Source organism: Varanus komodoensis, unplaced genomic scaffold (genome assembly GCF_004798865.1).
Source record: "Varanus komodoensis strain SLA01 unplaced genomic scaffold, ASM479886v1 scaffold6_4, whole genome shotgun sequence".
NCBI lineage: Eukaryota > Metazoa > Chordata > Lepidosauria > Squamata > Varanidae > Varanus > Varanus komodoensis.
Window position 1 is genome coordinate 7601934 of NW_025336347.1, and position 23881 is coordinate 7625814.

At 43.3% G+C, this 23881-nt stretch overlaps 1 protein-coding gene across 4 annotated transcripts in view; it reads left to right on the plus strand.

Annotated features, from left to right (window-relative positions):
• Nucleotides 1-23881, plus strand: part of SHQ1 (SHQ1, H/ACA ribonucleoprotein assembly factor) — a 101554-nt gene that overhangs the window by 68482 nt on the left and 9191 nt on the right. Inside the window, exon 12 of one of the 4 annotated variants that reach the window (XM_044451768.1) lies at nt 6803-6857. The exons of the other annotated variants lie outside the window; for them this stretch is intronic. Coding sequence (XP_044307703.1) covers nt 6803-6857 — 55 coding nt within the window. The remainder of the gene's footprint in view (nt 1-6802; nt 6858-23881) is intronic. 4 annotated transcript variants of the gene reach the window in all.

Below are 23881 nucleotides of genomic sequence, written 5' to 3' on the forward strand. Positions count from 1 at the left end.
GGAGGATGGGTGATGTGCCAGATGACTACAGGAGGGCTAATGTAGTTCCTATTTTCAGAAAGTGAAAAAAGAACCTGAGGACTAAAGACCAGCCAGTCTGATATCAGTCCCTGGGAATGTTCTGGAGAGGATTATAAAGCAGGCAACCTGTAATCACCTTGAAAACAATACAGTGATTAGTAGAAGCCAAAATGTATTTGTCAAGAGCAGATTGTGCCATACTTATCTGATCTTAAGTTTTGATCAGGTAACTTCCCTGGTGGACTGTGGGAATGCTGTGGACAGAATATATGTTGACTTCAGCCAAGCTTTTGGCAAGGTGCCCCATGATATCCTAACTGGCAAACTAGTGAAAAGCGAGCTAGATGGAAAACTTCAGGTGACTCCACAGTTGTCTAGAGAATCAGCCAAAGAGTGCTTATCAATGCCACCTTCTAGATCTGGGTGGAAGTTACAGGTGGATATGGCAGGGTTCAGTTCCAGGCCCAGTGTTCAACATTTTAATAATGATTTCGATAAGGAAGTGCAGGAAATGCTTGTCAAATTTGCAGATAACACAGACTGGGTGGGATAGCTAATACTGTGGAAGACAAACAAAATTTAAAGTGATCTTGGTAGGTTGGAGGAGTAGGCTAAACTCAACAAAATCAAATTGAAGAGGACAAATGTCAAGTACTTGGCTGCACAAGACTACAAATGAGAAGGATCTAGAATTGCTCTAGTTCTGAAGCTGATTATGAATCAACAACGTGGCTTCAAAAAAGGCAGATACTATTTTGAGCTGCTTTAATAGAAATACCACTTCTAAATTGCATGAAGTACTAGATCCCCTCTGATCAGCCCTGGTTAAGCCTCATTTGAGTTCTGCACCCAGTTCTGGGCACCACAGTTCAAGGAAGATACAGGTAAGCTGAAAAAGCTCCAGGAGAAGGCAACAAGGATGTCCTAGGGACTGGAACTGAAGTCCTATGAGGAGAAATTGAAATAATTGGACATGCTTTGCCTTGAGAAAAGAAAATATATGAGGAGGAGATATTTGACAGCACTCAAGTACTTGGAAGGATGCCACTGAGAGGAGAGTCAGGATTTCTTATCATTCATACCAGCGCACAGGACATGGAATAATGGGCCCAAGTTACTGTTGAACATCTGTTGCTTGAGCAGTTTAACAATGGAACCAAGTACCTAGGGAGGTCATGGGCTCACCCATATTGGGGATGTTCATAATACAGCTGAGCAGCCATTCATTAGAGATGGTTTAACTTGAAGTCCTCTGCTGAGGATAGGATTGGACCCAATGGCCTTATTGCAATTCTGGTATTCTTCCACCATCTCCAGAAACAATGAATTAGTGTTTTGTTTTTGAGAAGAGTGAATGTATTTATTTAAAACATCTCTGCTGCCTTTTTCAGACTTGAGCCAATTGAAACTAAATGCAATCAAATCTAAAACTGTAGTTTAAAACAGTGAAGACATTGCAGCAAAACAGATTCACTAACCAAGAAATCAGCCTGCTGCTGACCTACTCAGTATAGTTTCATCTCCCAACAATTTGGTTGCTACAAGTTAGCATATGAAGGTCTTGCAGCCTTTTAGAAGGTCGTAAGGGAAGGACTAATTTGACCTTAGTAAGAGACATTCCAGATCTTCCTCCTGAGTTTGCTTCACATAATAAGGGTAATCAGAGCAATCTTAACTGCTGCCAGGATTCATAAAGGGATCTGCAATTTGTTCTAAGTTATGTTGGTTCCTGGCTATAAATTCCTTTCAAATGAGCACCTTGAATTGGGCCTGGAAGAACAAAGTCTGCCAGTGCAATTCATGCTAACGTAGCTGAATATGTACTTTCCATATTTATCTGGAAGTCTGCTGAAGGCCCAACGCACAACTTCAGCCACCATACCATAGGTAAATGTGTCTTCACTTTCAGTAAACCTTTTATGTATTTTTATGTTTGTATTTCAGCCTTCGCACTTTCCTTTTTAAATTTCATTTACTTTCCTGAATCATGATGTCTCTAACACAGATAGCTGGTACCCACCTCCACTTTTTTGCCATATTTCTGTAAAACAGCAACTGCACTAAGGCCATATTAGCTATTATGTGTAAGAAACTGTGTGATTCAGTGTAGAAACCTGGAGGAGCAATAGACTCATCCTGAGGACTGGAAGAAGCAACAGTTGGGAGTAGAGGATGCTAGAAATATGCTTATTTTTCTCTTTTCACAGCCGTGTTAAATGGGGGATTCAAACTCCCTTCCTGGCTGTTCAATCACGCTTCCTTTTGATGGTCTCCCTCCCTCCCTGTTTGTTCCGTCTTGCCACAGTCTCTATTCCTTGAGGCTGTGTCCAAATGATGCACCTTGCCATAGGTAGAGAGGAGATGTAGGAAAGCCTCTTCGCTCCCTTCGGGTTCCTGCTTTGATTCCTCTGAAGTTTCAGTGCAGGAGGCAGTTTGCTGCTAGCTTGCAGAAGGGGGTCAGTGATTCATGTCGTCTCTTTTCAGTCAGCACTTATTCGCTGTTTCCTCCTGTTTTGACTACAGGGAGGACATGTAGCCTATGTAGCTGATGCCTTTTTAAGCAGGTGCAGCATGCAGCTGTGATCAAAGGGGGGAAGCTGCTCTCCATGCAAATAGCATCTTTCTGTTCTGTTCTCAGCCTTGTCAGGAGCTGACATCCTTTGGCAGCAATTCTGCCATCAACCACTTAACTGGGGTGAACAGAGACAGAAAGAAAGGAAAGGAAGGGCAAATGTTCCTTTCTCCCGCTTCCTTTGATGTTACATTGAAATGATAATCTTCTGTTTGGTGGGGCATGTCCCTTCCCTATCAGCTGTTCTGCAGGGATTCTCTTTGTCACCAAGAACTGCTGCAGGCCAATGTCGAGGGGCTAGTGGCAAAGCAGGGGCAAAGTGGGGGAGATGAGATACCCAGTGGACAGCCAGAGGAAAGATCGTACATTACAAGCAGTGTGTGTCTGACATTGTATGGGAGTGATCCAACCGGTTCCTGCCATCCGTCAGGCATCTTCAGAATTCTGCAACACCCTGTTATGTAAATCCACAGGTTAAAAGCATGCAAAAATCTTGAAAGAAACCCCAAGGGAGCTGTGCCTCTCTTATGATGTCGTTCCTTTTTTGCCCTTCACAATTATTTTTTAAAGTTTTGATGGCGTTAGGTAGGGAACTGCAGCCATGGTTTAAAGTTTAGCCAGTCACAGCAAGGAAATCAACTTGCTTATATGCCATCAGCTGATAAATGGGTGGATGCTGGTCCTAATCTTGTTTCAAGGGGGATCATTTTCTACAAGTTCCTTAATGTTCAGAATCTAGGCCAGTGTTCTTGCTAGCTAATACTTGTTCTGAAAGGAACTTGCGCAAGAAAAGAGTTGATAAGGGGACTCCCATTGCAAAATCACAGTTGGGCGATGAAGGCGATGGCAACTTGGCTCCCATTCTACTTTATCCAGATTGGAACCTACTCCCTATTTTTCCCTTTCCTCTTCCCTAAAAAGGGGTATAAAGTAACTGATGAGCACAAAGTCAGAATCAGTGCAGCCTTGTCTTTCATGTGAACATATCCCTAAAAGTCTAAAGCTAGTACCCACAGTTGTGGTAGGAAAATTTAAAATATTCCTTGCAAATAAATTTCATGCATCTCATTATAGTCTCATCCTGCCTAATCTTGGAAGCTAAGCAGAGCTGAGCCTGGTTGTAATCTAGATGAGTACCTTAATGTACCTTCCAAAGAACTTCAGCTATTAATATTAATAATGATGATGATGAATAAGTACATCATCAACAACATGCACATTCAGGATTCAGGAAATAAATAATAAATAAATGCATGCACAGAGTTAAGAGCCAGAAGAGATCTGATGCCAGCAAACCTGTGTGCAGAATCAGGTTTGTCGCTGAATTCACTATTAAAAAGACAGTGGGACCTAAAATGCAGCATAGGCAACTGGGGGACAGGGTCTGATCCCTCCTGAAAACCAACATTTTTATGAGGAAAGTTCTGCTGAGGGAGAGATCCTGCCAGATGCTGCTAATTACACTGCTTATACTTAGACTTCTGCTTAGGGAACTGGTAGTACTTGACTTAGGTTTTGCTGCTGTCATGACCGATTATAGCTTTGGTTGGATGGAAGAGTCGTCTGAAGACTAATATTATTCCTGAAACCATTGTTCATAACTAATTTAATTAGTTTTGTTCTGTGTGTGTGTGCAGTGAATGAGTCATCCGTTTCACTATTAATATTATTTTTCTGTTACTCTCTTGGAACATGACACTTGCTCTTTCTGGCTCAGTTGAAAGGTCCATCTAATCCAACAAGGGCCAGCCCTTTGCCAGGAAACTGTATTGCTGCTAAGTGCTTTGCTTGACTGCCAGTTTGGACCTAGTTGACTTTTTGGCATGGTGAAGCCATTTCAAAAGCCTTCCTCCCACAAAAGAAAATATCAGTATAGTGCAGTTTATTCTTATCGCTCTATAATCTGTGACTATCTCTTGCTTAACTCTTTTTTTTAGCATGTGCCTATTAATTCACAGTGGAAATTAATTCTTAAAGAAATTTGCTGCCCAGATTATGCCTATGTCATAGCTTAATGCCCTGTTGTCTTTCAGGATGTTTTATGCTTTCTTCATTTGTAGCAAGTGTCTGAAGTTCTTCCGAATCCAAGGTAACTGGAAGGAAATAACATGCAGTCTCTAATCGGATGTCATTACTACTCTCTTCAGAATAAAACAGTGCTTGAAGTATCCTGAACCGTTGGGGCCTGTGGTGTTCCAGCCGGAGTGTCTGGTTGGACACTGGGAACAGAATGCTGGACCACACAGGCCTTTGCTCTGTTCTAGCACAGTTGCTGGATGTTGCATACAAATGTCTATAGATCAACTCATGGTTTGCAATTGGGTTGTTTAAACCATGCGTTGTTTTATGCGCAGACCCAGAAGCATGGTTTTTTTTTTTTCCCACCTGGCTGCAGAGGAGTTAAGAGCAGTAAAGCAAAACACAACAAAAACCAAACTAGTCACTTTGCAGATGAGTATTACAGAACCACAGTGCCATTTAGGGTATAAGGAAGGGTCAAATGAAAGATTGAGATAACATACCATGGTTTGTTCAGTTGTGTGCCAGATAAACCCTGGGTAAGGCAACAAAGTGTTGGTTAAGTAAACCATAGATTGGCATTATATGTGAACCCTGTTCCTAGAATGAAGATGAACCAGCAATAATTGGAAGAAGAAACAGTGCACACAGTAGGTTGGGGAAAAGTTGGCAATAGAATGAATTCAAAAGCTCAAAATAGAGCAAACAATCTTATCCATATGTGCACTTTCTAGAAATAGCTTGTCACATTCCCAGAAGCAGTATTTTTGTTCTCAATGTTTTGGTGTAGCCCAATTTCTTAACCCTAGAAATTGATTATCACTGCTAGGGATCAATAGAGCCATTCTAATATTCTTATTTTTCTCTTTGATCTTTTAACTGAAACTTTATGTGTCCTCTTTTTTCTTTATGGTCTAACTTGGTGTCCTACACTGAGCAGGGGTTTAAATCCAATGGCCTTCTGTCCCCTTCCAACTCTACTATTCTCTGATTTTCTGATTCTTTATCAGTTAACTGACAAGAACGTGCTGCCAGGCCTGTGGTACATCTTTGTTTTGCCTTAGGGTGAATGACAAGTTAATAATATTAATGTGATACCAGCAGATATATCTTGGGATCTTGTAGTTGTGAAATTTCTTTCATCAGATATGTCAGCATCTTTCCTTGTCCCTTGGATGTTTCAGTCACTCAGTGGTGGAGACCAGGGAAAGAGGTGATAAAGCCTATCATAGTTTGCTTGTGGTTTAATCTGATGGTGTGATCTCATCCCCAGTCATGTTTTTGGAAGCCTGAAGCAGTCAGTTTCCTTGACCATTAGGGAATTTTGCTATGTCAGTGCTGAAGAATCTATTATTTAAATACAGCATGGCCATTGGAAAATGTCAGCCTTAAGAGTCGCACATTTGTACCCATGCTAGGCATGAGATGATGTAGCAGGGAGTCAGGAAAACTGACAGTGCCATTCTGCTTAGAATCTGCCTTGCTGTGCAGAATTCATTATGTTTGGACATAATGTTCATTATGTATTCATTATTAATTATGTTAGAAATTGAGAGATCTGCATTGGTCTTTTATGTCAATTAGTAAGACTTAACTAATCTTTAAATAGAGGGAATCTTGAATTAGCTCAATGGTATGGAAAGCTCAGTGGTGGGGCTTAAGTGCAACTTGCCATATACATGCACACACCCACAGACGTAATTACTAGATTTACACTCAAAGCCCAGTGTCTGGTTCTTTTAGACTTTCTCCATGGGCAAAGCAATGTGAGTTGATTTAAGTCAAGGCAACTTAAATCACTGATTTAAACAGAGAAGAAGATTAGCTCAAATCAAGTCTTCGATTGCTACCGTTTCATATATTTACTAAATAGTAGTGCACATCTAAATACTAAATCATGATAATTTGCAACTAAGTAGAGTACTGTTTGACCTAATGCTTTCTTACAACCAGACTTTGCATCTTTCTGTTACGCTGTGTGCATTTAGCATGCTTTCCTCTTTACCTATAGTATGAATGCCTTTAAAATATTCTTATGTAAGGTTTTTCTTACAGCCAGTAGCCATGGTGTTTTGTGAAACTAATGATGAGCATCTGGGTGAAAAGTGGGTGAAGCTCTGTGGATTGCCCACCTGTGATACAAAGAAATGTTCACACTGGGGCCATTTTGTTTCCTCTTGTTCTTCCCAGTGCCACTCCTTTCTGGTTCACTCTGCTTCAGCCAGTCTACATTGGTAAAAATCAAGTAAGTTGCAACCCAACACAGAATGCCCATAACTGTGACATTAATGTGAGGATGGACAACATTTTGGAAATGAGAGCCACAGTCCCACATGGGATTGTGGGTGGGGATAGCATGCTGCAGGGGACGGGTGGGTGCAAAGCAAAAAAGTAGGCAAAACACCTCTCAGAGGGTGTCTGAGGGCTATCTGTGGTTTGCAGGTTGAAGTGAGACGGATGGATAGTGGGCAGATGAGAGCTATTTATTCTCGTGAGATGAAACTGAAATGCCTTTGATTGGTAGGTAGAGTGCGACATTCGTATGTGTGAAATGACCAGATTTACATAGAAAAGCCTGCTGGAACTCTGGCAGAAGGTTCTGGTTTTGTTTAGAGACTAAATGTGGGGCTAATGAGTTTATATTCAAATAATTAAATATTAGCCACCTTTTAATTTAAGAATATACCTTAGTATTTATTATTTTAAAATTATTTCAGTGCTAATTTTAAATATATATTGATCTTACCCACAAGCGAGTGCAGCAATAGAATACATTGAAGAAATTCAGCAGTGGTATGTCCTCTTCACCAACAAAAGATTGCAGCAAAGATTGGAAATCCTGCTCTTTCTAATTGCTTTCTCATTTCATATCAATTGAATTTGTAAACATTTTGAAAAACATGTCTGCGCACAATAAATGAATTGTATATATGCAGCTTTGCAATCGAAGTAGATCGACCTAACTGGCTGCAAACTTAAGAGGTATTTTCTGTTAGGGTCCCCCGTCCAGCACGAGCCACCACGCCACCCTGGCTGCAGCAGTTTGCATGTTCAGCTGCTGCTTTGGGCGCTCTCTCCTGTTACTGCCTACTGACCTCTTGTGTCGAGTGCAGCAGGCTGTGCCATAGTTTTGGCAGCTGATAACCCCTGCACAGCACTGTGGAACTGGGGCTGGAGGGTGCGGTTCTACTCATGCCGAGCCTGCGGGATCCTGTGGGCAGCTGGCTGGTCACCGTATGAGCAGGACACTGAGCTAGAGGGGCCCTTGGTCTGATCAGCAGGGCTCCTCTGACGTTCTTCATCGTCAGAGGCGGTTTCATTTCCGCTGCATTGCTTGCTGCCATGCCTTGTTGAAGGACTGCTGTTTGCCTGCGGTGTCCAAGTAACGTACAGCGCTGTTTGCCTGGGACTGATAAGTCCCTGAATGTTTTAGAAACAACGTTCGTTTTTATTGGCTGTGACTTCTTATGTACAAATGCAAGGAAGATAAATAAGAATATTTGACAGCTCTGTTTGACAGGTCCGATGTCAAATCTGTTTGAGCTGTGCCGCACTCGAGCGCCAACCTTTTCGGCACTCTCCAGCTGAGCCTCTCTGTGTGCAGAAAGCTCCCCCGGGAACGGTCGTGAGACGTGTGGCTGGCTGGAAGCGCTGCGGCGAGTCACTCGCCACATGCTCTCTGCAGGGATGTCGGACAGGTGTGTTGCGGCTAAGCACTGCGACAGAGCTGGAGATGGGGAATGGTTCCCGACTGCCAGGCTCATTCAGAAAGTCCTGTCAGGCCCTTGCTGTGGCTCAAGCTTGACCATCACACTACCAAACAGGCATTTTGATGTCCTCCTCCTCTTGATTTCCTGTCTCCCACTGGAAAAGCAGTGCTGTTTGAATGCAGCTGTTGTGCTTCAATGCAGATGAGATTGTGGCGGCCAATGTGAAGACTTTCCTTCTCAGAAATTCTCAAGGACAAACAGGCTACAAAAGTGGCAAATGAGATGGGTATTTTTAAAAAAGCTGCTCTACATGGCAGTATGCAGCATCACAAAGACATTTAGGATGCAAGGAATGAATGGGCAAAGGAGGAGAGAAACAAAAAAAAAATCCAGGAACTGAGAAAAGAAACTGGTTTGTACAATTATTTCCCAAATGTATTTATTTTTATTTGTATTTATTTTAGTGCATACCTTGGGCAAGGCAAGAAACCATAGGTCCATTCTGAAGTGGACAACTTGTGGCCCTCCAGAAATTTTGTTTGTTAACTCCTATAACCCTTCACCATTGATTATTCTGACTAGGGCTGATGGAACTCGTAGGCCAAAATATCTTAACAGGTCACACGTTGCCTTCTCCGGTTTAAATAAACCATGGGTTAGTGATATGTTTGAACCAGGCCAGTAACTGGTGCAAGATATCCCATGAACTTCCTGGCTCGTTGGGCAGTTGAAGCTGGGTCGCCTCAATTTGAATAACCTGATTTTCAGTATTGTACTGTTCAGGTTCCGGATGGAATGACTAGCAGTTTTAGCCTTCGTCACTTGCAGCTAATGTAACTCAGGGCGGTGGCTCAGTGGTGGAGAACCTGCTTTGCATGCACAGGGTCTCAGGTTCAACCACCAGCATCTTTAAGTAGTGCTGAAAAAACTGCCTGAAACCCTGGAGAGCCACTGCCAATTGGTGCTGACAGTACTAGATTAAATGGACGAAACGTCTGACTCAGTGTAAAGCAGCCTCTTTTGTTTCTATGTACTCCAGTATTAAGTAAATAACTATAGTATGTGTATATAGTATAACTGAAGAACAAATCTTAAGCTGATAAATGTGTATGAGCTGCATTGGCATCTATAGCAGAATCAGGTTTTGTAAAAATAGGGGTGCATACTTGCAGATAAGAATCCCCAGTTTTTGGGTGACTGACTGAGTGGCCTCAGTAATCAACCAAGAATTGAAGGCTACCAGAACCTTTCCCCAGGTGTTATTCTCAACTTCATGCCACCCTTCTGCAACTCAGGGCAAGGCTAGTGGCATTCTCTTGCTGCCATGCTTTTCTTTTCCAGGGTTTAAGGTTGGGGGCTGGGGGAGTGTTCCTGCAGTCAGCTGCTTTTTCACCGTCCTTGGAGCCCCTCAGTGCACAGCTTAGAAGAGAAGAGCCCCAGTCCTTTGTAGGAGCTGGCAAGTTGTTGTGCTGTGCGTTCCAGCTGCTTCCAGGGAGCAGCACAATGATGTGGATGATCTCCAACCCTTTACCAACTCCTGGCTCTGGTGGACCCTCAGAAACGTGGCTCAGCTGTGTAGATAACCTTGTCTCCTGAAGGCTTGGGCTCGCCATGCTTTCCAGAGGACATCTGCCATGGAGAGTATGGTAAATGGGATTGCATAATGTATACAGGTTAAGAATTGCACTTCAGTTGGTGTAAGATCATGAAGTGAAGATTTGTTTGTTGCTTTAATGCACACGACTACTTCTGTCCTGCTTGTGTTCAAAGTCGTGCCTCTGGCTTGCCAGTTCTGGTACGAACATTGTCAGCACTGCATACCATCACACCTGATTCTGTGCAGTGTATCCCCAGCATCTAAGAAGTCTACCCCTGGCCAGGGCTACAGACAGACTAGAACAAGAGTCGTGTAGTGCTGGGCAGGCCCTTGGGGAGTAGGAGAGAAGTTTCACAAAATGGGGAGAGAAACAGAACACTTCATTTCTCCTCTGATCCCATTCCTGCCTTCCCCTGCTGTATTACTGGTCTATGGGTCTCAGACCCAAGCATTTGGTAGTTATAATGCAGGACAGGGAAGAGCATTATAATTCTAAAAAAATCCTCTTTCTGGAATATCCCTACATAATGCAGAGGGAAGTTTTGTTCTCTTTACAACGTGCACCCTCCCTACAAATCCTAATCATTCTTTTGGATACTTACTATAAGTGGTTAGGGCCTTGACCATGTCAGTTCCCTCCTACCTTCTCTCCTCCATGTCCCCTTTGCATGCATGCATTTTCAGCTGAACTCCTAATACTCCATATTCCAGCTTTTCTCAGTCATAGACTTGGGGCATGCTGGGAGTGCTAGGCCTTTTCTCCCTCTGCTCATGCATGGGATCCCACCCTGACTGAGTCTGCCTAACTTCTGCTTTCTTTAGAACTCGCCTCCCATTTTTTTCTGTGTAGGCTCAAGTTGCCTCCTGGAGACTCACACATTCTCGTAGCAATGTTTTGGGCTTAAAAAAACCCTTGCAGGTGTTTTTACGTACCTAGAGAGTATCCTGAGTATGTGGAAACTACTGTCTTACTCTTGTGTGGCTTGTTTCACTCAGCCACCCATGTTTGGTTGATAGGCACTGAACCACCTAAATGCACCTTAGGAGAGAATGATATTGTCTGAACTGTCCTGAAGTAGCTCTGGAGTCCGTAAGAGAACTTTTCTATGCAAATCGTGCCAGTATACCATTTACAAAAGCAGTGCGGTGTGGTCTAGCTTTTGTTGGCTGATCACTGTTTGCATCCTGTTTAGACCAAGTAGGAATGTGCGAAGAGAGCATGGCATCACTGCCTGAACATAATTAGCAGATGCAAGCGCTCTTCTTTCCAAGGTTCCACAGCTATGATATTTACACAGCCACTTAACCAAAGCTGCAATTATAAAACCAGTGGTATTCAGATGGTGTATAATTTGTTTACACAATACCATGAAAGACTAATCCATCCTTTAGGCTAAGTTCCTGTTGAGTCTAGCTAATTACCACGGGACACATCATGCTGCATGTGTTTGCAGAGAAGCCTGAGCCAGTGCTCAGCACTGAATATACAGTGTGTAACCCTTTAAATGAGCTGTTTGGTTTCTGAATTCCAGATGAAAGAGCGCATCCATCTTGTTGTATCTGTTACGAGTTTCTACAGAGTAAATATGGAGCATATTTTAAATTTCTAATATGCACACAGAGTTTACACACAGAGAGAGTGAAATGTAGATATTAATTTAAAAGTTTGACGATGACTAAACCTGAAGTGCTTATTAGAAACAGCCTTGAAGTTGTAATGAAGGGCATGGAATTATGCACCTAGGCTAACACTTGCACAGGAGAGTCATGATGGCTGGAGTTTTCTTTCCAGGTACAGTTTTCAAGGCTTTTACCTGCTGAAAAGATATGCTTCAGCAAAACATGGGGCTTTGAAGACTGAGGAATGTCTTACAATTGTGGTTTATTTCATTATAAATAGGTTCATTTGTAAAGGATTTTTGTCTCTAAAACCTGTACATAAGATGCTATTCTTGGTTCATTTATAGGATTCCACCGTGCTGCCTTGCCCTTCTAAGCTGGCAGAAAAGCATGCTATGCTATTGACCATGGTGGCTTCTGTGTAAGAGATCGGCTGCTTCCACATTCCATCTGTGATATCTTTCATTTTTTATTGAAGCTTAATTGAGCTTTTCATGTATTCTAGTTCTGCACCTTCTGTAGTTAAATTATGTTAGTTTTTGTCATCTATCTGCAATTACTGCTCCTAATTTATATTGAAATGTTATTTTCAAGGTGTGTGACCTTAATTTCCTGGCTTCTTGAAGTTTTAGAACATTAGTGCAGATGGACTTCTTGGCTCAGTCTGGTTGTAAAAATAAGCTTTAATAATCTTAACAGCTCTTCATTTGCTCCTTCAAGAAAGATTTCCTAAGTGGCATTCTCACATAGTCAGTAGTTCCCTTGTTTGCAAGATCTGTTTTTAGAACCTTGAAGACATAGCAGATCTAAAGTCTAGATAAAGCATTTTCAAAGTAAAGATGCCAGCAGTTCTTAGGGGAGATGAAAACGCTACCATGATCCTTTGCTCCTACCTATCTCACTGTCTAGATGAGACAGTGAAGAAAAATACTTATGTGCCCCAGTTAAAATGTCCAGCTTTTTCCTCAGATTTGACAGCTAATAGCAGCCCCTTCAAAGTGCCCAAGTGGCACATTGTGGGGGTAGTCACTGGTTTGCCACCTGCTTTTTAAGAAAGTGCAAAAGGAGGAAAAAGGCTTCTGCAAGCAGAAACGGATAGCATGCTGCCAGTGACAGTCACTCCAAAATGCTTCTTGGGCACTTGGGGGCAGTCTGGCAATGGCCCATGCGAGCTTGGCAAGAGGGGCTAGGAGATGTTGCTGTTCTTGCCACGAGTCTTGCTAGCTGCTTCTCTGGTACCCATGATGGGCTTGATTACTTGAATTTTGTGTGACACATCAAGTAATTGTAGGTACAAGAACCCTAGAACAAGACATAGGTTGTCAGGGAATCTTGTTGCTGACAAACAAGCCATCCTATAGGGAACAGTTGGGGTTCACATGACGTGAGCAGAGCCAGCTGGAGCTGGGGGTCAGACTAGATGGCCTGGGAAGCCCCTTCTGACTCACTCTGCTTCTATATTTCCATGTTTTCTGTGTTTCTATGACAACAGACCAGGGCTTGTCAATACAATGGGTTGTACTGTCATTGCCTTTTCTATTTTTAATTAAGTGGTCTGCCTGGGTTAAACTCTGGGTTGTTTCCCCCTCAATAATCCAAAATTCCAGATCTGCAGATTCCTGGATTGTTTACAAAAGTGGAAATGAAACAGCAAGTTGGCAGGGGGCCGCGGACTCACTCCTGGCACCTGTTACATGCAAACTAGGTCATAGTGTGCATGTGTGCAGCAGCCAACACACAGCATGGACTAATTCCACAACTGAAGGTATTCAGCCCTCCAAAGCCTGACTAGCTGTGAGCACAGTAAATTCCAAAACTGTGTTAGCAATTTTGAGTTAGACCAGGGAAATGCTTTTAGGCATTCCTACACAAACAGGGCTCACATCCAAAAGCACAACGGGGAGGAGAGGAGGCTTCCCCAAACTCTGCTGCATACTGCTGCCCTGAGGAGTAGACTTTTTATGCAGCGGGCAGGGCAGTCTAGGACACACTGTGCCTCTGTGGGCAGCAGCCCACATGAACATGGGGCAGCAGCATGGAGAGGACGCCTGTGCTGTCAGCTGGAGAGTCTCCTCTCAAAGCAGCAACACAGTTAATTGCCTCACCTTCTGCCACCACTCCGTGAGGACATCTGTGCCACCAACTGAAGATGTTTCTTCTCCAATCACTGGCAGGGGTGCCTGGTCCCTGCTGCCATTGGGACTCTGTGCAGCAACAGTGGGGGCGGGGGGGGATGGAGAGGCAATTGCTGCCGCCAGCTCTGGAGGAGAATTTGGCAGCAAGCAGCAGGGCCGTCCATTGTATGCTGGCACCACAAAGTCCAATGGGGCTTGTTTTGGCATGCAGCTGCGGTTGGTGGCATTGATCTTTGCTGCACGCTGCCACCCCAAGCACCTTGAAGCAGGGGTTGGCAGCATGCAGCAGAGATCAGAGGAGCCTCTGACAACCACTCCTAAGCGCCTTTGGGAAACTGGGGGGGGGGGGTGTCAGAGGCACACATATCCCCAGTTGATAACAGCATCTGTTCTCCATCACCTCCAAAAGCTGAAAACATCAGACGTAGGGAGCAGAGGAAGCCTTTCGGGCACTTTGGGGGCACCTGTCATCTGTGTTCACTGGTTAGCCTCTTGTCCAGAGTAACGGGGGAGTTTGCTGCTCTTGGCAAGTGCTCACTTGTTGTGTTGCTTGACCCACAATGGCTCATGTCATCCAAGTTCAAATAAAACAAATGATCATGTGTCAAACAAACCCTAACAACTGTCCATTGGTTTTATTGTGGTTGGCAACACAACCACTGCAACCATGAGTGGTGATGTACAGACCAATAGGTAGAACTTTCATTGGTTAAATCACGCAATTATTGATGCATAGCCAGGCCTGAGAAAAACCTTCTTTTCTAGAAATCAGCATGCTTGAAATGTAGCTGACACTGACCAGGCACAGTCCAGAGAAAGCTAGTTGGCTTTTGGCAAGATAACAGCAACTCAAAGGGTAATTCACACCAGTCCTTCTCCTTTTCTATATAATAGGACCCCATCCTCCCCCTTTCTTTGGAGCATCTTCTTTGGTATGCAAGTGGGAAAGATCACGCCATTGTAACTTTTTACTTCTGTAACCTACTGGAAAGTGCTAACTGTGTTACATGTAGCCCTTTCATGATCAATGTATAAAAGGGCCAACTGAGGACTGCTCAGGTGCACCATCTGGAACAATTTGCTGGTTATTCTCAAGAATAAACCCTTTAATAGAAAACCTTTCCCCGTTCTGTATTTTGGGCATATGCACATCAGGACACGGACCTCTTGGTCAACAGTGGACTCACATGACAACAAATAGTGGTAGTCAACAGCTTGTTGTTTACTTGTGCAAACCTACACATTCTATTCCCTCCCCACTTCTTCTGATTAGAGAGGAGTGTTGTCCATGGGGTCACGATGGGTCAGACGCACTTCACAACTAGCAAGCAAGCATCTCATACTATATTTGTAGTAAGCAGAGATATCAAATCATGAAATGCATGCTTTATAAGGAGAAAATGACCATTCATTTCAGCTTTATCTCTACAAAATTCCAGATACTGAAGTCTGTGTGGGGATGAGAATGGGCAGATGTGTATTTGGGCAGGGGAAAGTGATGACTGTAGGCCATTATCACAAGTTTGTATTGGATACCAAGTCAGGAGGATTCATGGTGTAATTTCTGCTTTCTTTAATGATTCATCTTTGTTTGCAGGATTTGTATGTTTTGAGTCTTGGAATGTTGTATGTTTCCACAAAAAAATCCACCCTACCTATCAGAACACCTTACAGTCTGGTGAACACCTTGGTGACAACACCACGAACATGATAGGAACCACCTAGACAGTATCAGCTTAACAGTGAGGACAGCAAAAGGTTGATTCAACATTAAATCCTGAGAAGGCATACAAATTGCAGGCTTGTCTCCCTAAGGAATATTGGGCAGGTTTGATCATTGTAGACAGGCAATAATCAGGACAGAATCCAAGTGGATTTATGCTCCTGGCAGTCTGCACTGTCTGTGCTGAATAATCTGTCTAGCTAGTTTTCTTTCTGTAGGTAAGGCAATTATGCTGCAGTTTCTGGGCCCAGCTCTGAACTTTTGCAGGGCCTTGCTGAAGATTACTTGCATTCAAGCCTTTGTTCTTGCTAAAAGCTGTTAAGTTTTTGGCAGGACAGATAATAGAGTGGCAAGGTGAACTGACACACCCTACAGTTCAGCACATTTTCTTTCTTTCTTTCTCTTGCTAATGCTACTGCTCCTTGTCCAGGTCTCCTGCTGGGTTCAGAAACATTAAATAGCACACTCTCTTGCAAAGTCAATCAGCTGTACTGATGAGCACAGGGGGGTGTCTCTATGTATGTGAACATGTCTCAGGACCCATATAGTCCCTTGGAGATTGAATGGGAGCAGTGGTTGGTTTTCCCCTTAATCATATGACAGGCCCATTTCTCATGTTGTAGAATCCTGAGGAAAAAGTTGGCTCTAACACAGCATAAGAGGTTTGAAGAATTTAATTCAAAGGTATGCTTTCTTAAAAACAACTTGGAAAAGAAAAACAAAAGTCACAAAGTGTATGTACACCCCTTTTCCCTCTGCCAGTCACATGCTACAAATAAGCAGAACCTCTATTTTCCCTGAATGACAGGAGAGCTGTCAGTCATTATCAGGCTGTGTATTCCCACAAACCTGGGGAACAGTGTCAGCTGCTAAAAAGAACGGCTCATCATTCTCCCAGAGTTGTGCTACCCATTCGCCAGGTACCACATTATATTTGCATTTTGCTTATTGTTTTTATTTAATTTTAACCGTTAAACTCCTCCGCTTTTCTCTCTCCTCTCCAACACATCTATTTAGGGACATGGCCTGGGCTTCCTTTCTTCTGTTGCTTTTAGTGCCCACAGGGACAGTAACAAGCGGTGGGGTGGGTTGTCTCGGAAGCCCTGTGTGGCCCATGACACACTGAGCTGTTGACATCAAGTGCTGCCCCCCAGCCCAATGCCCACAGTTCCCTTGAAGGAGCTATTAAGATAGTGTTCTTTGTGACCATCACATCCACTTTGAGGTCCTCTGCGCTCAAGACATTTGTCTCTCATTCTGGGCACTGTAGTTTTGACAGTGATAGGGTAATACTGTGGCCTGATGTGCCCTTCATGTTCAAGGTCAGTTTGGTAGAAGATTGTGCTTCCTTCCTGTTGACACGATCTGGTTTACCAAAGAAGTGGTCTGGGTACCAGCTGGATGTAAAAACCAAGAATGTAAGGTTGTAAATGTTGGAGTCTGGGGCCTGGGGGCAGGAAACATGCAGAGACACCAAGTCCAGGGCAACAGAATCCACAGCAAGGCAGAGTTGAAAGTCCAGTAGCAGGTTCAATAGCAAATCCAATCCATAGTCACAGAATTAGGATGTATCAGGGCAAAACATGGGCACAGTCATGAACAAGTAATGGTCAAGACCAGGAAGACAAAGAGAAGCATAAACACTCTGAGGTAAGACAACTGGACAGAAGACACAGCAAGGCCGGATACATGACAAAGGTCCGACAAAATGCAGAAGCTGAACCAGAGCTTGCAGAAAACCTTGTGTTGCTGAGGCAACATGGCAAGGCAGAATATATGGCAAGATGGGGTACACAACCAGGCAGACCCTATTGCAGCAGGACGAACTGTGTTGCTGAGGCAACCCAGCAAGGCTGGACACATTAGGAACCAGATGCAGCAAGGGTCCGGCAAAGTGCAAGAGCTGAGCTACACCACAGTTAGCAGGAAAACCTGCACTGCTGAGGTGAGAGCAAGGCAGGATACAAACAGTGAGGCAAGATTTGGGTCAGGCAATTTACAGGCACCACAGCAAAAAAGAACACCAGTTTTGCTGATGTTCTGGTGGGAAGGGCCTGCTCTCATATAGCTCTTACCTCAGGGCTTCCAGGCAGCACTTACCAGAGCTGGGCCTGGGAATGATTCTGTCAGTACTGAGATAGGTGTCCTGGTTCTGGTTGGAGCCCCAGAACAGCCCATATCCTGACAGTAAGAACCTATCCAGAACCAAGAGACTGCAAATTTGGAGTACTGTTTATACCTTACCTGGAAAGATCACTCGAATAAAAGATTTCCAAAATGCAGACATTCAAGTTTGGAAAGATAATGGCCCAGTTCACATACTTACCATAGCTTAAATAACCCATGGTCTGTGTCAGGTGCCATTTGTCTTAATTATCTCCAAGACACAACCTGTTCTGTGATCTGAACCAGGAAGAATGTTTTGTTTGAGAGAGAACCAACCATCAGATAATCAATGCCTGTTGCTGACTTATTTGATACTTGTTTCTCCCTCAGCCATTCCATGCCATCCAAGTTTGGATGACACAACAAGTTCCCACCTAGTCTGCAGTTATACCTGGGGGAATGTGCACTAAATACCTTCATCTTAGTTTTAATAAAATTGTGAGCTGTTTCACTTAACAAAAATCATAAAAACTGTGCAACCTTCTCAGCCTGCTTTTGTTCATAGAGGTTACTCTCTGATGGTGTTTCACCACAGAAAGTGGAAAGAAACTTGAACTCCTGCAATAGAAGAACAGAGTTTTTTGAAACAAAAGATGTCATAGGACAAAGAAAATTTATGGAATTCTTGGTCGTCTGACTTACTCTGCTACCCATTAATATTCCATGATAAAGTAAAGAAGGGGGAATATAATCCAATCCATCTAGTTAGGGGCATTTCCAAAAGTGGTGCTGTGCTTTAAGAGGAGCAAATTAGGTTTTCCCAGTGTTGTTTCTAGACCAACCCTTCTCCTATGTTTAAAGAATTGCTTGTCTGCTTGCTTGGATCAGATTCATTTTGGTCCAAGACTTAGTTGGCTTGAACTTCCCTAACATAATTTGGGGGGGGGGGCAGAGTTGAAATACTGTGAAGAATAAGCATATGAATTTCCCTGATACTCAGAACCATCCTCTTGTCCACACTGAAATGGGGATGATGATTGGATAATTCACATGTATGGGCTTGGCTTCCGTTAAGTCCCTCCTGTTGTGAACGAGTGATCGTTACTGTGTGAGTTAGGAGAGTGACTAGTTGATGAGGGTGGCTGTTGTTCTTAGTACGCATTCCTGGGTAATGCTGATCTGGGCTCTGAGAATGAAGAGGAGGCGGAGGGGGCCTGGGATAATGGAGTTCCAGACTTTGCGATGAGAAGTCAAGCAGAGCCACTTAACTCTGGGCCATTCTCCCCAAGTGCTCAGGCAGGCTCTGAGAACAGCTAAGAACAGCGAAGTTGGGAGCGGGCGTGGAAGAGGAGCTCTCAGACAGATGGCGCTGGCACGACTCTTGACCACATGACATGGCGCTGGGAGAGGAAAGCTGGCAAACTAGCAGGCTGGCATACAGAGCAGAGTCATGCGCACTTCCATATGGGCCCTCTTGAAGGGATTGGGCCCAGACATACTCAAAAGGAGGGTTTCCAGAAGTAGTTGTTCAGATTGGGTTCAACAAACTGCTCTGTGCATGCTTGGAGATATACTCTGTGGTGATGGAGTTTATTGGGCATACTTTGGTTTATAAAGAGCTTTTTGCAAAAGAACTGTCTGTTGCCTTGAGTGTGCAAAGGGAAGAAAACACCAGCCTGCAACACTAATATCTTTTGTTGAACCATTACAATTAAATGCAATTAGGCCTGGGTCACTGTGTGTGCTTACCACACTTAAAAAACACATTGCTACTCTGTAAATGAGAGATCCGACCCCCCTGGCAATGGTCCAAACAGATATAGGTCAATTTGATTAAACCCCTGGTTCTTTTATAACTCAGGTCATAAACATGAACAAGTTAGCTACCTGTGACCTCCCATGAAATCCCAACTGTATATAATAAATGGATAGCATCTCTGTATCTTCTTTCCATCAGTCATCCATGTGTTTTTGTGACCAATTATATTTGGAGACACAGAAATAAGACTTCCGCAGGAAATTGGTTGTGTTCTTTTACTTAATCTGATTCTTTGTCTCTCCATTTCTTTGTCTCACTCCATTGTCTCTCCTTCCCTAATTTTCCATGTTTATTTTCTATTCCATGCTGCCCTGCAGGGTCATCTGTCTTACACTATGGCCTCTTGCAACTCATATAATACTTAGCTCAGGGTCAGAAAAAGTGAGGCCAGAAATGTGAGCAGCAGTGTGCTGAGTTTCCTATGCATCTACCACTGGTTGTCTTTCCACTAGTCTCTTTGGTGGATGCCTTCATCTAGTCTGGTGGCCGCCATCTTCGGTGGATGCCACTGTGTGCCTTGGGTACACCCCTTTTCCAGGTGAGCCTGCCTGCTTATCAAGGGCCTCAGATTGGTCATCTTAAGAACTTTTCTCAAGGCTAGGTCTTGATGGCATTTGAGAATGAGTAGCTTCTTCCTCTGCCTGAAACCCTGCTATGAAGCCTAGCAGAGACCAGCCTTTCCCAACCTTTATCTTGAGTTGGGCCCTAAATCATACGGTTCTGTCTCTGAATCAAGGCTTTCCCCTAAGATTGTAGCATGAAGGTTAGCATGACACCTCCCCAAGAACTGACCCAAGCATAATGGCTTGCTGTCTGGGAACAGCCATATCTGCAACCCTTAGAGGATGTTCTCCAGATAAGATGTGTGCAGCAGCCACATAATACAGGAATACATATTCAGAGCAATTCACTGCATTGACAGACACTGCCTTTGGGAGGTGGGTCCTTCAAAGGGTCACGTTTATTAAGAATTGCAATTCTAGCCTTTCACAACCATGTATGTTTTCAATAGTGCTGCATTGTATCCTGAAGGATAATTACTGTCGTCCTGCCATTCCTCAGAGAGAACAGTATTTTTTAAATGTGCAGGCCTCTGCATGTTGACACAGAAAAGAATCCTACAATTCCCCAGCCGCCTATCCTGGCTAGAGCGTGCTTGGAGTTGTAGGACATTTTTACTATCTAAAAGCGCATTGGATTGCACCCCTCCTGGCTGTTTTTGAGGGCTACATGAAGTCAGTCTCCCAGCTCATATGAAGTTAGATGTGGCTCATCCTTCTGGACAATAGACTAAATATTTCTTAGCCTGGATGTATAGACCACACCTTCATCCAAAAATGTATTCCAGAGTTGTAGCAGGGAAGATGTAAAGGATATTTTGAAGTCCATTCATGCCTATTTTTGTTTGCATTTGCATTGGAGAGGTAAACAGCAATTTCTGTATTTTTTTTACATTGCAAGTTTATTGATAAGAGATTTGAAGTGGATCTTGAGGAGCTGCTAAGAGTGCACCGATCATAAAGTGGGCTCTGTATATATAGGCTGATTCCAGCAATCTAGAGAAGGAATCATACATTCACCTGTCCCTGTCACCATGCTTTCCGCATGCGTTACTCCACAGAAATCATTTCTAAACACGTTTGTGCGGGGAGCAATATTAGATTAAAATCAGCCCAGCCTCTCAAGCAGAGGTGCACCGGAATTATACAAGATAACAAGTTACATTTTTAAATTCTTCTGCTACCCAATTTTCAACAGACTTCTGAAATTAGTGGAGGTTAGGAACATTTTGGACAAGACATAGCAGGAGACCATAGAAGTGAAGTAGTGGGTGGTAGCTACCATTCTCACTGCCACTAACACAGTGTTGTCTACCTGTTATCATTCCAGGTGTGTGGGCAACTTCCAGGATGCTTCCTCTATTGCTTTGCCTGTTCCCTGGAGCTGTATGTTAACTAAAACATGCATACTATCAATTTAGCTTGCAATTAAACATTTTCCTTAAGCAGTTGGCACTACGACAGCTGATAATTACCATGCACAACACTTTGAAAAAGCCTTATTATGCTTGTTTATGTAGGATCACTCTTGGCATAATAAGAAGCTATCATTACTACAAATGTACTTACTGTATGAGCACACCTTAATGTAATCACAAGACTCAATTAATCACACGGGAGAATTAAATTGAGTGACTTTAATCTTTCTAAATTAAATGCTTATCAAAAGAGCTTTAAAACTTCAGGGCACGTTTACCAGGTCCCCATGCCCCTACGCTTTGCATCATCCACTGCCTTTTTTTAGCTGTTTTAAACTGCCTGGGGTCACTTTCACGCTCTGTTTTGGTGCTTCTTCTCTACTGCACACTGATCATGGAGCCCCCCCTCCCCCAGTGCCCCTCTCTGGGGGCAGCTTTCCCCAAGTGCTCTCTGCAGCTTGGCTCAACCCCCCCCCCCACGGGGAGTCCCCATCTTGACTGCACACAAGCACCCCATTTTACTTGGCAAGCTGATCCCTGCCACGTGGTTCATCATGCAGCTTCTTTAATCTTTCTAAGGAAACACAAGCAGATAGGCAATTCCTGTTGAATACTGTTTTATCAGCCTCAGTATAGCCTTGAGGAGTGACCATAGTGCAGTGGCAAAACATGTGCTTGGAGACTCGTATCCCATGTTAATCATACTGAAAGTAGACCATGGTGGACAACTCCAGGGGGCCAGTGGCCAAACCCAGCCTCCTGTGGGCTAATTCTGGCCCTCCAGGGATCCCGAGATGGCCCTGCCCCTTCCCTCAACCAGCACTTGATGGGTGGTTTCCTGGCTGTTGTGCAGTTGTTTCCAATTCTAAAGTACTGAAATGCCTCTTCTAAAGTGTAGTTACTGACAGCTACAATGTACTGGCCTTGGTGGTATACTGATCCTGCTCCTTCTGTCTTTTGCTCTGTCCGCCTGTAAAACACCTCTCTGAGACCTTCTCCAAAGCTTAATTTGGCCCTCAGGCTCAAAGAGGTTAGACCCACTGAAATGAACGCAACTAAAGTTATACTAACATTGGATACAATCCAGAAAGCCCAGTCCTGGGTGTTTTCTAGATTTTGAGAGAGAGAAGGAGACGGGCCACCTGTTTGAGGCCTTGGATAGGTGGCGAGAGTCACAGTGGGCATTACTGGGCTAGATGGACCCATGGTTTGTCTTGGCATCAGCAGGCTTCATGTTACTACTGTTTCCAGGAAATATCTTTGCTTCTCGATTTTTATGCCTGCTCTGTTACTGGGATTTCCATTGTGCTGAGAGTTCTCCTTGCATTCAAGCAAATACAGATCTCTACACTCAGAATAATGAGTCTGTTTGCATGATGAGCTATGGTGTGTCATGCAAATATAGTTACTGAGGTAGGGAATCTGAGGGGGCAGGGCAGCATTTGAAGTATCACACCCAATTTTAGCTTTCAGGTGTCAGTAGGTGTTCCTTTCCACCCATAAATGAATGCAAATGTTGCCAACTGCTTTAGGAAGGTGTCACAGTAAAAGCTTTTTGAATATCAGCTATGATGAATACCAAAGTCATTATTCTTGTGAGAAAATAAGACAGATTGTGCATCCATGTAAAAGTTAACCACTACTCAGGGATCCTATTTTCTAGTGTCAGTAGTTAGAACTATCATTTGGACATAGATTGGCTCAAATGAAGGGTCTCTAATTTGCTGAAATGATGGAAAATTTGTGTGGAGTAAGCAAGTTGCACTGCTTCCAAAAATCTTGGAATAAAAGTATAACTCCAGATTCCAAATGGCACTGAAATATGGTAGCTGGCCTGGAGATATTTCAGCATCTTCAATCTTTGCTAAACACTCCAGGGCCATGACCTTTAGTTTTAGAAAGAACTGAAATTAACATCCTTCCAGCAAATTGTAGTTCACCTATATGTATTCCCCTGTTGACATAGAAAGATTCTACCAATTTGCAACTATATGAGCAAATGCAGTCAGACTCTACCATAATGGGAAATGGTTAAAACGATCCTATCTTAGTTTTTATATGGTATTTATAGAAATTAAGATTTGCCTTGGTACTTCATGATTCCCAGTGCAAATCCTCTATATATTTACTCAGAAGTAATCCCTATTTTCTTCAGTGGAATTTCTCCCCAGGTAAGCAGAAACAGAATTGCAGTCTCACTGTTGTCATGACCACCGGGAACAACTTCTGTCTGAATTGTCTAGGATTCACAAAATGAAACTCTCATTCTGAACATTCTGACTAATGTCCTCTCCTGTTTTAAGATTAGTGATGTCAAAATGTTCCTTACCATGAATGGCGCTGCAATTGCGTTGAAGAGAACAATAAATAGATTCTCTGGTCCCCTCTCTGAAGCTGTGAAGAGTACTTGCTTGTGGTCACTTTTGTCATGGCCGCTGTGAATTTGGATTGTGTGTTTCTTAAGGTTTCTGTTATGAAGGCCTACTCTTGTTTTTAACTCTGCTTTTAAATCAGTAGTGGTGGTGGTTCTAGAATTGATTTTCTGTTACTCATATTTCTCTTTTTAATTCTTGTTATGACT